Below are 15,610 nucleotides of genomic sequence, written 5' to 3' on the forward strand. Positions count from 1 at the left end.
CATGCATATTTTATCCCACGCAGGCACGTGCTGTATAAAATGGACGATGGAGACTTCAAGGAGGGTAGATCACACGGGGAGAAGACGCGACGCCGAGAGGAGATGGCAGACGGGGAACGTTGCCGCGGCGATACATCTACGGCAAGCGGCGCTTCCGCTCGCGATGCCTGCATGAGAATGTGCCATCGGTGTATAATAGTTGACATCATAGGTTATACAATAGTTTATTCGACGTTCGTGCAAATCACGCGCGAGTCTTGTGACGATGTCGCGTTTACGCTTGTGGAGGGAACGGGGAATATATTCACGTATATGTACAAACGGGATTTACCATCTCGTTTGTATCGTTTCTTTCATTGAAATCCTGGATGGTGGCATGGAATTGAATCCCTTGCTTCGAGGTGTGAATGATTTACATGGCAAGAACAGGGAGAGCAGAGAGAGAGAGAGGAGAGGGAGAGAGATCAGGGAGAGAAGCAAGATAGGGGGAGAAGCGGCAGAGTAGTTGGAGAGAAGGTGCAGGAGTGGGTAGAGATAAGTGAGAGATAAGGGAGAGGAAGAGAAGCGAAATAAGGAAGGGAAAGACGAGGAAAAGAGAGAAGAGGGAGAGAGATAAGGGAGAGAAGAGAGCGAGAGAGAAGCAAGATTTAAAACAATGAGAGAGAAGAGCGAGTAAGGGAGGGGGATGTGAAAACAAGGAGAGATTTTTTTTGAGGGGGGGTGGGGGGTGGGAGAGAAGGGGACGAGGGCGACGGAGGGGGGGGGCAGGTTGCCGTGGAAACCCCGCACGGTGCGCGATGCGTTCAGCCACTTGCGTGGTCGCGCCGCCGTCGCTTTGTCGGCGAGTAATGGGCGCGCGCGGCGAGGGCGGTGTTAAGTGGTGCGCAGTTTACTGAACAAGGCGACGACGCAAGGAAAACTCGGAGCGAGAGGCGGCAGGTGGGAGTGGGGGGCGGGGGCCGGTGGGTGGGGGGGGGGGTGCTGGAGGGGGGGCTAGGAGGGCTGCGAGGCCGTAGGAGTGGGAGTCGGTGGCGGGGGGGGGGGGATTGGGCTGCGGCGCGCCAGGGAGCCGCGTGGTCCGTCCAAGCGAAGCGCGGTGCCGGGAATCGGGGGTCACGATTCGGGCCAAGAAGCCCCCGTCCCCGTCCCGCCCGTGCCGTGTCCTTCACCGCTTGCGCCGTGTCTGCTCCTTAACAGGTTTTATTCACGGCACTCGACCAAACCTAATAACATCCAAACCTAATAACATCGCATTTCATTTGCGCGGATCGATCTCGGTTTATCGTTGCTCCACGGACGATTTGATTATTCAGGTAGCGCGACGCCTTAGGGTTCGAGAGCGGCTGCTGACACCAGCGCCACGACGGAAGAGCGACACGGGCCACGCTGGATCCGCCGGCACGCGGCCAGTGACCACGTGGGTCGATGGCACACGCAGGAGGGACCGGCTCTGTCAGGGAAATGCCTCGGGCTCAGTGGTAATCGTCGTCGTCGTCGTCAGCCGCGGTGAATCCACTGCTGGACGAATGCCTCCCAAGGCCGCCGCTACCGCCACCTCCAGTCCCCGCCGAGTAGTAAATCCCGCGAGCACCTGCCCCAGGACGCAGGCGAGCCCATGTGCACCGCTCCATCTCCCCGGCGGACGGCGTTTCTCTCGGACGCGCTCCAATCCCGCTGGCCACCGCTCCATCGACCGCCGGCTGCGTCCACCGCCGCGGCTACGGCCGGGGGCCTCTGCCGGAGCCGTGCGCGCCGGCTGCTATGGCGGTCGACCCCCACGCGGTGTTACGCCGCTCGCCGCACACGCACACACACACACACGCACACTCACACACACGCACGCGCGCACACACGCACACACACGCACACACACACACGCACCCCAGTCGCCCCCCCCCCCCACCCTGTGACACCCACAGACGCAACTCCTCTCCGCATTTAGAAAGATCAGGCTCCTCGCAAGATGTTACAGTGGGGAATAATCAACACCTCTTGGCAAAGGAATAAAAAAAAAACCCTGTCTATATATAAATAAATATTAAAATATTTGTGCCGGTTTTCTTTTTTTACATTGACTCCCTTCAGCCGCAGGAGAAATGTTGACATCGTGAGGATGTTGCGATGCGGCTAAGAAGTGAATCCTAAACAAAAGAACCGGCCCAGACCGGATTCCCCGGTCATCACGGCGCATCCCCAGCACAGAGGGCTCCAGAGTGGAGGCTCCAGCATGGAGGTCCTATTACAGAGGCTCCAGCATGGAGGTTCTATTACAGAGGCTCCAGCATGGAGCTTCTATAACAGAGGCTCCAGCGTGGAGGTTCTATAACAGAGGCTCCAGAGTGGAGGACCTATTACAGAGGCTCCAGAGTGGAGGTTCTATAACAGAGGCTCCAGAGTGGAGGTTCTATTACAGAGGCTCCAGCATGGAGCTTCTATTACAGAAGCTCCAGCATGGAGGTCCTATTACAGAGGCTCCAGCATGGAGGTTCTATAACATAGGCTCCAGCATGGAGGTTCTATAACAGAGGCTCCAGCATGGAGGTTCTATTACAGAGGCTCCAGAGTGGAGGTTCTATTACAGAGGCTCCAGCATGGAGGTTCAATAACAGAGGCTCCAGCATGGAGGTTCTATAACAGAGGCTCCAGCATGGAGGTTCTATAACAGAGGCTCCAGCATGGAGGTTCTATAACAGAGGCTCCAGCATGGAGGTTCTATAACAGAGGCTCCAGCATGGAGGTTCTATAACAGAGGCTCCAGCATGGAGGTTCTATTACAGAGGCTCCAGAGTGGAGGTTCTATTACAGAGGCTCCAGCATGGAGGTTCTATAACAGAGGCTCCAGCATGGAGGTTCTATTACAGAGGCTCCAGAGTGGAGGTTCTATTACAGAGGCTCCAGCATGGAGGTTCAATAACAGAGGCTCCAGCATGGAGGTTCTATAACAGAGGCTCCAGCATGGAGGTTCTATAACAGAGGCTCCAGCATGGAGGTTCTATAACAGAGGCTCCAGCATGGAGGTTCTATAACAGAGGCTCCAGCATGGAGGTTCTATAACAGAGGCTCCAGCATGGAGGTTCTATTACAGAGGCTCCAGCATGGAGGTTCTATTACAGAGGCTCCAGCATGGAGGTTCAATAACAGAGGCTCCAGCATGGAGGTTCTATAACAGAGGCTCCAGCATGGAGGTTCTATAACAGAGGCTCCAGCATGGAGGTTCTATAACAGAGGCTCCAGCATGGAGGTTCTATAACAGAGGCTCCAGCATGGAGGTTCTATAACAGAGGCTCCAGCATGGAGGTTCTATTACAGAGGCTCCAGAGTGGAGGTTCTATTACAGAGGCTCCAGCATGGAGGTTCTATAACAGAGGCTCCAGCATGGAGGTTCTATTACAGAGGCTCCAGAGTGGAGGTTCTATTACAGAGGCTCCAGCATGGAGGTTCTATTGCAGAGGACAAAGCACGGATGCTCCATCACGTATGTTCCAGCACGGAGGCTCCATCACGCGATGATGCGACCATCACAATTTGGGATCGTAAATCACAATTGAGAACAAATTCATTTTTGGGTTTTTTCCCCCCTCACTGCTGTAAGGGGCCACACCTGAGCGACGCAGTCGTCTGGAGACGCTGGATCTGCTGCAACTGTTGCTGCTGTTGCTTGGACCGTCTCGTTTGCACGGCGCTGCCTCATATATCATCCGTCTCGTTCGCACCATCAGCACAAACCTGACATTGCTTGCTCATCATCAAAACGCACCACACGATTCGATGCAATGCTTCAAGCGCATGACAATTTATTGTAATCGACAAATCGCTCCACGCCCAAAGGAATGCAAGATGCATCATCCCGTCCAGGTACAGCATCGACTTGAGCGGTCCAAGCACGTGCAGATCGATCTTATATAATTCAATTGTGCGAGAAACCTTACGTAACCGTCTCTTATTCGGTACGCGATGCGGTGAACCTCCGAGGCAAAGCCTCCGCGAACGCCGGGCGGCGCACGGACCTCGTTACTTTATTTGCGAGCGATGTGAGGATCGACGCTAAGCACCCCCCCCCCCCCCCATCGACATGGAAAGTGGGGACTTCGTGAGATGTGTGACCGGGGGTTTACGACGGGAGGATTGCTGACGGACGGTTCCCCGCGCGCGCACGCACGCTGCGTCCACCACCCCTTCCCCGGCCAGTGCGGTCGGGCAGCAGAGCGGCTCAGGTTGTTCCGAAGGGAAAGCCCAGGACTGGTTAGGATATCACTTACTCACGTGAGTCATGGCCGGGCATCGAACCCAGGTGGCCGGCTTCATAGAGCAGCGTGCTAAACCACTGCGCCACTGCATTTGATGTATATCCTTGTTCATCTACATATTAGTATAACAGTCACCCTATATCTGTTTAATGTTTATGTAACTTCATTTGTAATTGTGCTATGATCAGTGTAAAAATGATCTGCATGAGCTGGATTGCGCTACAGGGAATTTGTTATTTAACACCGATTTGTGCTTGTGCGATATTTTCCATTTGTCCGGTAGCCACGTGAGAATTTCTATTTGCCTCATTGCTGTACTTTATTTGTTTAGTGTTTTTGTCGTTTTCGTGACGTGGATTACTTATCCAGGTGAGATTGCACCCTGGTCTCTTCGAGTTCTCACCTGGCCAACCAAAATCATCCTGAAATCACTGCCCCAACAAAGGCCACGGGCGCACGCACACAGAAACTCACCAAGCCTCACGACAAAATAAATGTGAATTATTCACCGAGCGAATTCACCAAAGTATTTCTTGGGAATGTGACTGATTTAAAACCAGCAGCTGCGAGCAGACCGCATGTCAACGGACAATCACTACAGGGGAGCACAACGCGTGCACGGGGCCCACAGGCTGACATCATAAATAATGTTGCCTGTGTTTATTTTTTTACGGAGCAAAAGACACTCTTGTTTGCCTATTATTTTAATATTTTATTACTCACAAGCCCATCTCAGCAGTGCAGGGGTACCACGATTTTGTACCACGACGCTGTGCTGCACCAAACGAGCCCCCACGGTGTTCGCGGAGAGCCATTACCAACAACGCCTGGCACGCAAGCGGAGTTTGTGAAACGCACCGCACACTGCCGCAGAGAAGTCAAAACAGGCTCCGAATTCACTCTTTAACACACACAAAATGTCGCTGGAATTTGTACAGAAGGCACCATCGACTCGGAACAAAAAGTTGCGCCGTTTTAATTTTTATTTCCTCCAGGAGGCCAACGAGAGCTCCCCTCGCCTGGAGGCGCTTGCGCCAGCGGTGGCATGAGCAAGCAATTGCAGGGCTGCACCTTCACCTCGCAGTGTTTTGACCTTGGCGTGCGATCCATCACAACTAGCACATGACACACGCTGTGTGCAATCACGCGTAATGGGGTGATCTCGCACTCAGCGCCTTTGCCAGGGACAAGTTGGGTGGCCCACGCCACGGATGACGGAGACCGCCGCTTTGATGACAGAGTTTAAGATGCGATGACAGGACCTGACACGACGCTGGAAGAACAGTTGAGGTGAAATTGGGGCTAGGCGACAAAACTTTTTCAAATAAAAAGACATCATTCGCGAGACCGGGGACACGGTGTGCCGGAGAGAAATGGAGCAAACTTAATAATGTGTGCGAAAAGAAAATAAACCGCAATGATTAAATCACGAAGAAAATGACAAATAGTAGGGTAAGGGCTCCTTACGGGTCTGCTGAGCAAGACGCTACGGTCCGGGCCAGACGCCCATCAAGGCCACAGGGCTGCACAAAGCGCAACTCTGCAGACACAGCAAGAGAGAGGGCCTCTCTCTGGAAGACGTCGTGTCCTCCCCAAAGCCTGTGACCCCCACGCACAGCTCACGCATGCAGTGTCCCTTATGGCCCGCGACAGCATCATCGCCTGCCACAAATGGATCGATGAAGGTAAATCTCTCCTCCTTGTGGCGCTCGACGCCTCGAGTTTCCACCAAACTGATCACAAGCAGCGTACAAAGAGCCGTAAATACCCAAGTTGACCGTTGCCTGCACGAGTCTGCGTAGGTATCGCGATCGCGAGAGTTGACAAAACCCCCCCGGGATCACCCAATCTTCACCAGATCCCAGGCGGCTAAGCGCAGGTTTGCGTCTGGCGAGTTCTTAGATCGAATACTGGCAGGGAAAACCAGGTGCTATAGGCCTGGCCTACGAGGAGGGCAAGGAGATATCAGCAGAGCAATGGCCGCTTGAATCTATCTGCGCGAGTATGATATCCTCGTGTGTGTCCGTTTGTCTTTTTCAAAGGAATCCATTAAACTTGCCACTGCAGGAACGTTCATAAAGAGACCCAAAAACTCAGTGATGCCTCGCTGGATACACACACATACAGACCTCCGACGTCCCCACGCCACGTCAGTCACGGCGGTTGTTTGACCGTACTTCACCGCGCTGGTCAGTGTGGGTCAGTGAAGGAGGGGGCCCATGGCCGGTCGACGTCAGTCACCTCTGGCGTGAGCCGTGGCCAGGATCATCATTCCCACCCATGAGCTATCGCCGCGTGTGGCCAGGACACCTCTGAAGAACAACGAATAGCTCAGTGGGCTTTACCTGGCTAATAATAATAATAACTTAAGGTCAATGAATAAATGCATTTCGGTCGATGAATTGTGACGCGCAGAGTGCCGCAATGGCGAAGCTGCGTAACTCTGCGCGGCCATGAAACTCCGCTGCAGCTCGTGTCTACGGCGAGGAAGCATAGAAGAATCTAGGTCGAGTAAGGGTCGGGGGGGGGGGGCGGTCGGTGGGGAGGGGGGGCGGCGGGGTGGGGGGCACGATTCACAGCGAGGCATCGGCTCGGGCAAAAACACCCAAAACTTTTAGTGAACTACCACTGGATGTGCAGTGCCCTCCTTCACCGGAACGTCCATTACTGTGCAGGGGGCGACAGTGGTAGTAGTGATGGTGGTGGAGGAGGCGGTGGTAGTGGCAGCGGTGGTGGTAATTTAGCAAGAGCTCACGGTTTTTGTTATTCTGAGATAGCCTTAAAAACTAAATAACGGGAGCACTCCGATAGCAATTATCCTAACAGTGTTTGCCCGGAGGCCTTGAGCAAATGAATAATTCATTTGAGCGTCGAGATAAAAAAAAAGATCTGCACTTCAAACCCCAAAATGAAAGTGGAACTGTGTGCACCGAGGGTGGTTTCAAGGTCGTCTCCGTACTCTAAGCCCAATTGCTTCTCGAATGATGTTCACATAGATCTATTCACACACACACATATATCTGTACATATATAAATGCAATTCAAAAGTGTATTTTTACCCGGTTGTTCCTCTTTAAGTGACAGTTAAAATGACAAAGCACTTCACTGTGAAGTCAAGAAACAACTTTGCAAGTTTCTTGAATCCCACCCAGCAGTACAATCAGGTACACCACAGACAGCCGATGGGCAGGCCACGTGTGATGGGGTAAAGTGTGGGGACTCCCGCCGCTGCCAAGATGTCTTGCCAGCCTGGAAGAGTAGGCCAAATTCCCTCCAGAGGGGCTTGTCCAGAGCTTTGTCTCGTGTAGGCCCTTCCTTCATCAGTGGTGTCAGGTAAGCAATTGCAGGGCTGCCCCTCTGTACGTGTGAATGTTGAACTTCGTTCGCACCGTACGTAGCCAACCGTGCGAATCGGAGGTGCGGGGGAAGGACAACAAACGAACCACAAAAAGCAGTTCGAAAAATAAACGAGTTTTCCATCTAGATTTAAAAGTGCAAAGCTCCAGCGGCTTCCCAATGTCTGTAAGGAAGAGCGTTCAAGACGGCCGCAGTAAACGTCAAGGCAGCTGCGGATGGTAGAACATGAAATCAATTATGCCGAGAGAGTCGTGAAAACAAAAACTAAACACTCCCGGCACTCGTGCACAATTTGTGCTGCCAAATCGACAAATTAAGCCGCTGTGTACATAAATAAACACAAAGTTTCTCCAAGAGCCTGGAATCCCGCACCCTCCAGGCCCCCCCCCCCCCCCGGCCCCCCCCCCGGCCCCCTCCGGCCCCCTCCGGCCCCCTCCCCGCCCCCCCAGTGCCTGCGTGGTGTGCCGGCAACAGCGAGGTCACCTGACGCGGCGATGCCACTGGCAGAGCGGCGCTCGACATTTCCTCTTCGCGGACGACAGATTCCGCCGCGGGGAAGGGAGTAACCGCGTGGATTTCTCGGCACCTTTAACGCCGGCGAATAATCGTAACCAGGTCACCGGGTTTGCAGACGAGTGGCGAGCGCGCCGCAGCGCCGCCGCTCCTCGCAGAGTTGCGTGGTGCACAAAGGCAGACGCGCCGCATGGGGACCGCATGCCAATGCCAAGCGTGAAATGCGGCAAGTGCCCATCGAGCGGAGCACAGCGAGACACAGCGAGACACAGCGAGACACAGGGACCGCAGCGAGACACAGCGAGACACAGCGAGACACAGCGAGACGCAGCGAGACACAGCGAGACGCAGGGAGACGCAGCGAGACGCAGGGAGAAGTAGCGATACACAGCGAGAGACGAGACACGACGAGACGCAGCGTCACGCTCCAGTGCATGACGACGGCACCACCGCACGCGGCACGATGCGACAGCAGAGCGTGCAAACCGCACAACTTAAGAGAATCAGCAACTCGCGTTGTTGCAATTAAAGGAATACGTGACCCGAAACGCGAACAGCTCTCGCCGTGTAAGTACACAGCACCCAGGCTGCGCACGTCCCCGGCTTGCCGAGACAGCTTCCAAGCCCTCGGGTTGCACGGCAGTCACGGCACGGACGGTGCTGCACGCACAGGCGAGTGACCGACGTGACAATCCTAATGATGCTCCAGGACTAAAAAGTAGAAACATGGCACACATTGAGACATGACGACACAAATCTTATATTTGTATATTATTATTTGTATTATTATCACCCCTAAAACATTATGACCCTGAGGTTGACTGGTAACACTCGTAGGGACAGGATCAACGGTGAGCTCCACGCTGCACGACGCCTCGTGCTGCTACGATGCCCATCAGCGGTGCAACGAGAGATTCACCTTGCCGTGAGCGCGACACCGGGGCCAACAGAAAGCCGGCAAAGCCCGACGTCGGTTACGAGCGTTACGACCCACCCGGAGTGAACACGAGGTTGCGGGGCTCCCACACACATACATACACAATCCGTACGATTCAAAGTTCTTCGGTGCTTTGCGAGGTTTATGGCCGGGTCAAAATCACCTCGTAAAGAGGTTCCCATTTGCAAACAGACCGAGGGGGAGAACATAATGAGAAAACTCCGACCAAAAAACTTTAATCCCAACAATGCCATACGGGGGGAAAATAAAAAATAAAAAGTTCCACGTTAAGACTCGGCGCCACGCGCCGACAGCCGAGCCCACCCGCGTCCCGCCTGCCAAGACGCGACGGCGCTCGTTTAACTCCCCACGCATTGAGGAAGACTCCAGCACGGCCCCAGCGCCAGCCATGCGGAGCAAGCGCCAGCGACAGGCACACGGAATCAGCGCCAGCCACACAGAGCCAGCGCAGATAGGCGGAGCCAGCCCCAATCACGCGGAGCCAGCCCCAATCACGCGGAGCAAGCGCCAGCCACGCGGAGCCAGAGGCACAGGAATCTGTGAGCTCTGACCAGTTGACGCAGAGTCTCGGGAACTTGCACGCAATTTGTCGGAGTAGGAGTTCTGTGCTTAAATCCGATTACGCTACCGATTATCGGCGCCATCACTCTACCGATTGTCAGCTACATCACTCTACCGATTATCGGCTCCATCACTCTACCGATTATCAGCTCGTTTACTCTACCGATTATCGGCTACATCGTTATACCGATTATCGGCTCGATAACTCTACCGATTATCGGCTCGATTACTCGACTCATCAGAGAGCACGAGAATAGTTGGGGGGGGGGGGGGGGGTGGGAAAGTCTCGTCCCCGTTCCCACACGTGCCGCTGGTCGGGAGGTGATGGGCGAGGGCTTGGTGAAATGTGCCTCAGGCAAAGACCCTGCCCGTCATTGCACATACAGTACCGTCAGCAGAGAAAATTATAAACGAGTCGCTGGTAAAGACGTAACGATTCTCTCCCCCCCATCTCTATCCCCTTTCCCCCCCCCCCCCCCCCGTCTTCCCCCAAGTGATTGCGGTGAATTTCAATTAAGGAATCAATAGTTTTTAACACCGTAGTGGATCTCGTGGTGACGGGTGACTGTCGGGGATAATGTGAACCCATTGCACATTACATATATGATTCTGGGCATGTATGGCCAGCTGAAGAATCTAACATATTACAGGCTGGCCAAAAAGTCAGGACACGTTGGGTTATGATATTTATTTTAACGACTCACAAAGGCTTATTTCGGTGATTTTAACAAATGCTCGAGTTGACTTCCGTAAGCATTAACACATGCATGAATTCTCTTTTGAAATTCATTTTGGATTTAATTTCAAGATTACCTTTGAACATTCATAAATGATATTGTCTCAATTTATTCAGGGTTCTTGTTCGAGTTGTGCAAATGACGGGCTTGAGGTGACCAACAAAAATATATATTTATAAAGATAACAGACAAACTATTAAGAGAAAGGACATATTTTAAAAAAATATGCCAGTGTCAACTTAAGTGAAATAACCCTATGTGTCCTGACTTTTGGGCCACCCCGTAAGTAATGTGAATCTATTACACAACATGTACGTATGTTGAACTTCATTTGCACCGTACGGAGCCAACCGTGCTAACAAACTAAAACGAAAAAGCAGTTCAAAAGAAATAGGTTTTAAATCTAGATTGTGATCTAGATTTCAATCAAGATACACCGATGCATCGTTGCATTGCCTATGAACGGCCTGCACTGCACTGCCACGATCTATTAGGTCGCCGTTTGAAGGAGCACTGCACGGAAATGTGCGCGCGACGTCCCTCCAGCGACGCTCACAAAAACCTCTTCTTAAAATCCCTGCTGTGTGCCCCGTAGCCCGAGACGTACAGTATACGTACAACAAAACAAGTGCTTAAACCTCGTTCCCTGCATTTTCAAACAGCCAAATTTCAATTCCTCACTCTGCCTCTCTGGCCTCTCTCGGCGTGCTGTGACTAAGAACCCCCTGCCGCAAACGTCGCCGACTGGACGCCATTCCTCATTAGGCCGCGTTGTCGATTAAGCTGTTGATATTTTATAATTAGTATGATGAAGGAAAGGACATCCGTGTTCATAGACAACGTGGAACGGGCCCCCCGAGTTGTGCGTCGTGTTCGTTCGACCCAAGGGATAGCCGACTCTGGGCACGCGTTCGGAGCGGGGCTCCTGTAAAAGGGGGAGCCGCCGAATGAGCGCATAGAACACGCTCTTCGGCGAAGGGGAAAAACGCCGACCCTCGGAACCAGCGACGCCCTCCGGCACCAGCAAGCCTTCGCCGCCAGTGCGTCCCGGCGCCACGCGCCGAACACAAGCGATCGTTCGCAATGAAGGTTTTTTTGAGTTAGATGGCGCGTAAATATAAATGTGTCGATAACCCGCCACCACCCGGCACAGACAATTTAGTAAGGTTTGTCACAAAAACAAAACGTGCCAGTTAGTGACTACTTCAGCACACCGGTGAGTTGCAGAGTAAACCCACAACGTTCACAATTTGAGTTCCGTGACGTTTCGCTGGTGAATACATCCAGCGTCGTCGGGCGATTTTTCCAGAATTGCTGATCGTACGCGCGCCACTCTGACGATCGAATTGCGAGAGGGTCGCGATGTTTGCATCTGCGGCGACGACAACGACGAGAACGACGCGTCAGGGGAGAGGGCAAGACCCTCCCCCCCCCCTCTCCCGCCACCCCCCACGCCCCGGCGCAAACAAGAGGGAGCAACGGGGGCGCGCGAGCGGGGCGAGCGGCCACGCGACCGCGGCCGTCCCCGCGCTGTCTGCTGCCTGCCACGCCGCTCCGCGTCCACACAAAAGGCCCAGGCGGAGGTCGTGCCACCGTCTGGACAATGGCCGCCGGGGGCAGACAAAGGGGGCGAGAGGCGCTGCCGTGGAGGTCTTTTGTTGCGGCCTCGCTCAGCCCTGCCAGCTGCTGCCCGCGTCCCCGCGCATTTACCCCAAAAAAAAATAAGAAAGCGGTAATAAATAAAATAATAAATAAAATAATAGTTTTAAAAATAAAATAATAAATAATTGCGAGACAGCCCCGGGCTGACGTCGCGCCGACGAGATGATTTATGCGCTCGCACGCTCGACCCCTGTGATTGGAAAATCACCGGCGCTGATGGCCGCTGATATCCCCCGGAACCTCATAGTACGTGCCCGGCAATGGAAATAGTCATGATTATCGTTATCATCGGCCAGGGGGAGCGTGGATGCGACATTTTCACTCCCGGCAGCATCTGATTTCCTCCGGCTCATTAAGACATTAGCTGCTCTGCTTCTACTACTACTATTATAATTATTATCATCGTCTGCGTCGGCGCAATCATCGTCGCCGTCACCATCGCCTCCGCAGGGCTGTGACCGGACAGATGTGGTCCCGCTTCAGGGGGAATTGAGAAATCACCGCCCATTGTCTCTTCCCGCGCTCCGCGTGGGGGTGGGGGGGGGGGCATCAGCTGTTCTCACCGACGACGCTCAACGTCACACTTCAGCTCAAGAGCGGCGACGGACGCTCATATAAACGATGACAAAATACCGCTAATGGACGGTTTACTTTCTGTACTTTCTGTAAACCGTCCATTAACAGAATACCAAACATATTTCATTTTCGGTTTAAAATTCAAGTACCATTGCACTTACTGGCGGAAATACGATACGATATATTACAACAACAACAAACAAAAACAATGGCGTCATAATTGACCGTGTAAGGTGACAGGACACCGCTGGAGGGGACAAGACTGGAGACAGAACGACAGCCAAAGGAGGGATCGCGCCCAAGGGGACGTTCACCACGGAGACGGAGCGATGAGATCGGATCTCGTGCGGGAGTGAGCCGGGGCGATAGCGACGTCGGGGCACGGAGGCTGGCGACGGCGTGCGTGGGCGAGCGTGGCGAGTTGGCTCGTCGGCAAACGCGCGAGTGGATGAGCGAGCCAGGGGGTGAGCGGGAGGGCGCCCGAGGGGCATGCGGCGGTGAGAGCGTGCGGGTGCATTGAGCAGACAGAGTGAGCAAGTGGGTAGGTGGGCGAGGAGACGACCGGGCAAAAGAGCAAGCGGGCGAGGGGGCAGCGCCGGGAAACCGGATGCCCGCGGCCCTCGTGTCTCCCGCTGCATAAATCACAGCGGCCGCCACTCCAATAAAACAGCAAATTGGTCTAAATTTGCAAATCTAAAGTCCATTAGGCCGCCAAAGTAAGTGACAGCGCCCAGGCCAGGCTGTGCTTTTAATGGACTCCCTGAATTATTATACTTGCAACTGGCACGTGCGCGCGTGTGTGCGCGCGTGCGTGTCGGTGCGCGCGTCAGCGATCGCGCAGGAAGCGAACGAGCCGGTGCCCCCGGACCGACTCGGCGCCCTCGCCCACGGAGAAGCGACCGTCGCCGGCACGGCACGGCCCGCCACGATTTACAGCGTTCCTGGGGAGGATCGCATGGTCGGGCTTGGTGACCGTGTTGAGTCGTCGTGGGATTGTTAGAATCGCCATTATTTTTTGTGGGGAACTGCCAAATAGTCCCATCTCGTTGCGGACCTTGGAACTGCAGGTGCTGTTGAAAAGAACGGCGATTTTACAGCCTCGGAATCGTCCGTCGACTGCCCCGCTTGATTCAACGGCGATCGCCGTTTTCCCGCGTGTGCGTGTGCTTATCGTGCGCATCTATCCACGGCGGTCAGTTTGTGTCGGGCAACGAGTGGAATTATGAAGCGCACGGACGTCGCTCCGTACAGCTCAACAAAACGATGAATCTACCCAATCTCAAGCAAACCTTGGCTAAACTAAAGCCTGGCACTTCCCGCCCCCCCCCACACGGATTTGTGCACAGGGCCTACGCGTGTCTGCACGGACACACGCGGCCCGTGCTAGTTCACATCTGTAAACGGCGGTGCTACGTTTGCCACTCTTTAAACGCCTCGGAGTCGCAAGAGGTTCAGCCATCCACACACAACAAAGACAAAGATCCCCAGTCAAGCCAACACAGACTGTCGGGGCAAGAGCCATTCAGCGAGCGGGTACGAAGGCCGACGTGGCGCACGAGGGGGTGGGTGGCCAGCACCACGCACAGGCCGACTTTGTCTCCCGAGTGACGATGCTCACGCTCCGCGCCAGGTACTCATTTAAGGCCGGGTCGACCGAAGGGAGGGCCTATGACCGGTTGAGATTTGTCGCCGCAGACTTAGGCCGTGTCCAGAAAATCGAACACACTTCGCCATGCTCGTAGCGCCACGCGGAAGCCATTCCCCTACCGCTCCCCACCACCACGTCCACACGCCCACATGCTCACGCTCGCAGAGAATGACGCGCGCACGGCGCGCAACCTCCACGTAGCGCGCCTCTCCGGTAGCATGCATCATGAACGGCGTCCGAAAAATCTCGGAACACGGCGAGAAAACGCGGCTTTGGCGGGGGCGACGGAGGGCCTATGACCGGTTGAGGCGGGCCGCCGTAGCGTCGGTGCGCGCGGTGCGGCATGAAGCAAGGCGGCGCCCACCTGAGCACACCTCCTTGTAGGAGGGGTTCGGCGTGGAGCCTCCAGAGTAGCCGACCTGCGTGGAGAAGACTCCGCTCTGCGTCCACAGCATTCGCTCGGCACCCCAGAAGCAGCCCATGCCTGGGCACACGGGGGGACGCACCGGGATGAGAGGAACGCCATATGTCTGGAGTGATGGATTTTTATTGTTATAATAATCATTATTCTCATGCAACTGACAAATGACCCAGACTTACAGATCTTCCCAGGACAGCTGCTGTCTCAACAAGAGGACAATCCTGGGATAGGCAAGACAGGTGGCAACGCGAGACACAACGACGGGCCAAGCTGGCACCCTTGCGGCGGCAGAGCACCGCGGTGGGCGTGGCTCACGGCAGCGTCACGGTGCCTCGCGGTGGGGAGGCTCGCGGTGAGGAGGCTCAGGGTGAGGAGGCTCAGGGTGAGCGCGTGGTGAGCATGGTGGGGAGGCTCGTGGCGAGGTGGCGTCTGCCACGCCGCACGCCGCACTCACCGAACGTGGCGAGCTGCAGGCCCTCGGGGAACGGCTCCACCGCCGGATTTCCGTTCACCGCGTGCTTGGCTGCTCGTGGGACAGCAGGGAGAGGAGGGACAGCAGGGAGACAAAAGACGGAGAGAGTCAGTTGGTCGGTCGCGCACAGAAGATGGATCATGGCATCACAGGACCGTTAAGTGACGCGATGGCACGGCCAAGTCTTCATCCTACTGTCATAGAACATGGCTGACAACGAAGGTGATGATGGTGTTCAACCAGAAGTAGTTTAGGTTAAGGTGCGAAATTAACACGGCCATCCACTTGTTCGCACGAATATCAGAAGCGACCCAGGAGTGGAGGAACGTGTATCCTATTACCCACAATTACCACAGAAAGGTGTCACACCAGATGTGGTCTCACGCAAGTGCTGCGTTCATCCTGTTGCCCGGTCCTTGAACGGATAAGAAGAGTCACTCGAAAGTGGCATTGAATTC

General features: G+C 54.6%; 1 protein-coding gene across 3 annotated transcripts in view; it reads right to left on the reverse strand.

Moving 5' to 3' along the window:
* The window catches only part of MSRA (methionine sulfoxide reductase A), a 95,505-nt gene that overhangs the window by 31,635 nt on the left and 48,260 nt on the right, over positions 1-15,610 (reverse strand). For all 3 annotated transcript variants that reach the window (XM_078856356.1, XM_078856358.1, XM_078856357.1), the window contains exons 2-3: positions 15,135-15,203; positions 14,624-14,743 (exon numbers count right to left, since the gene is read on the reverse strand). In XM_078856356.1, coding sequence (XP_078712482.1) covers positions 14,624-14,743; positions 15,135-15,203 — 189 coding nt within the window. The remainder of the gene's footprint in view (positions 1-14,623; positions 14,744-15,134; positions 15,204-15,610) is intronic.

This window comes from Lampetra fluviatilis, chromosome 5 (genome assembly GCF_964198595.1).
Source record: "Lampetra fluviatilis chromosome 5, kcLamFluv1.1, whole genome shotgun sequence".
Taxonomy (NCBI): domain Eukaryota; kingdom Metazoa; phylum Chordata; class Hyperoartia; order Petromyzontiformes; family Petromyzontidae; genus Lampetra; species Lampetra fluviatilis.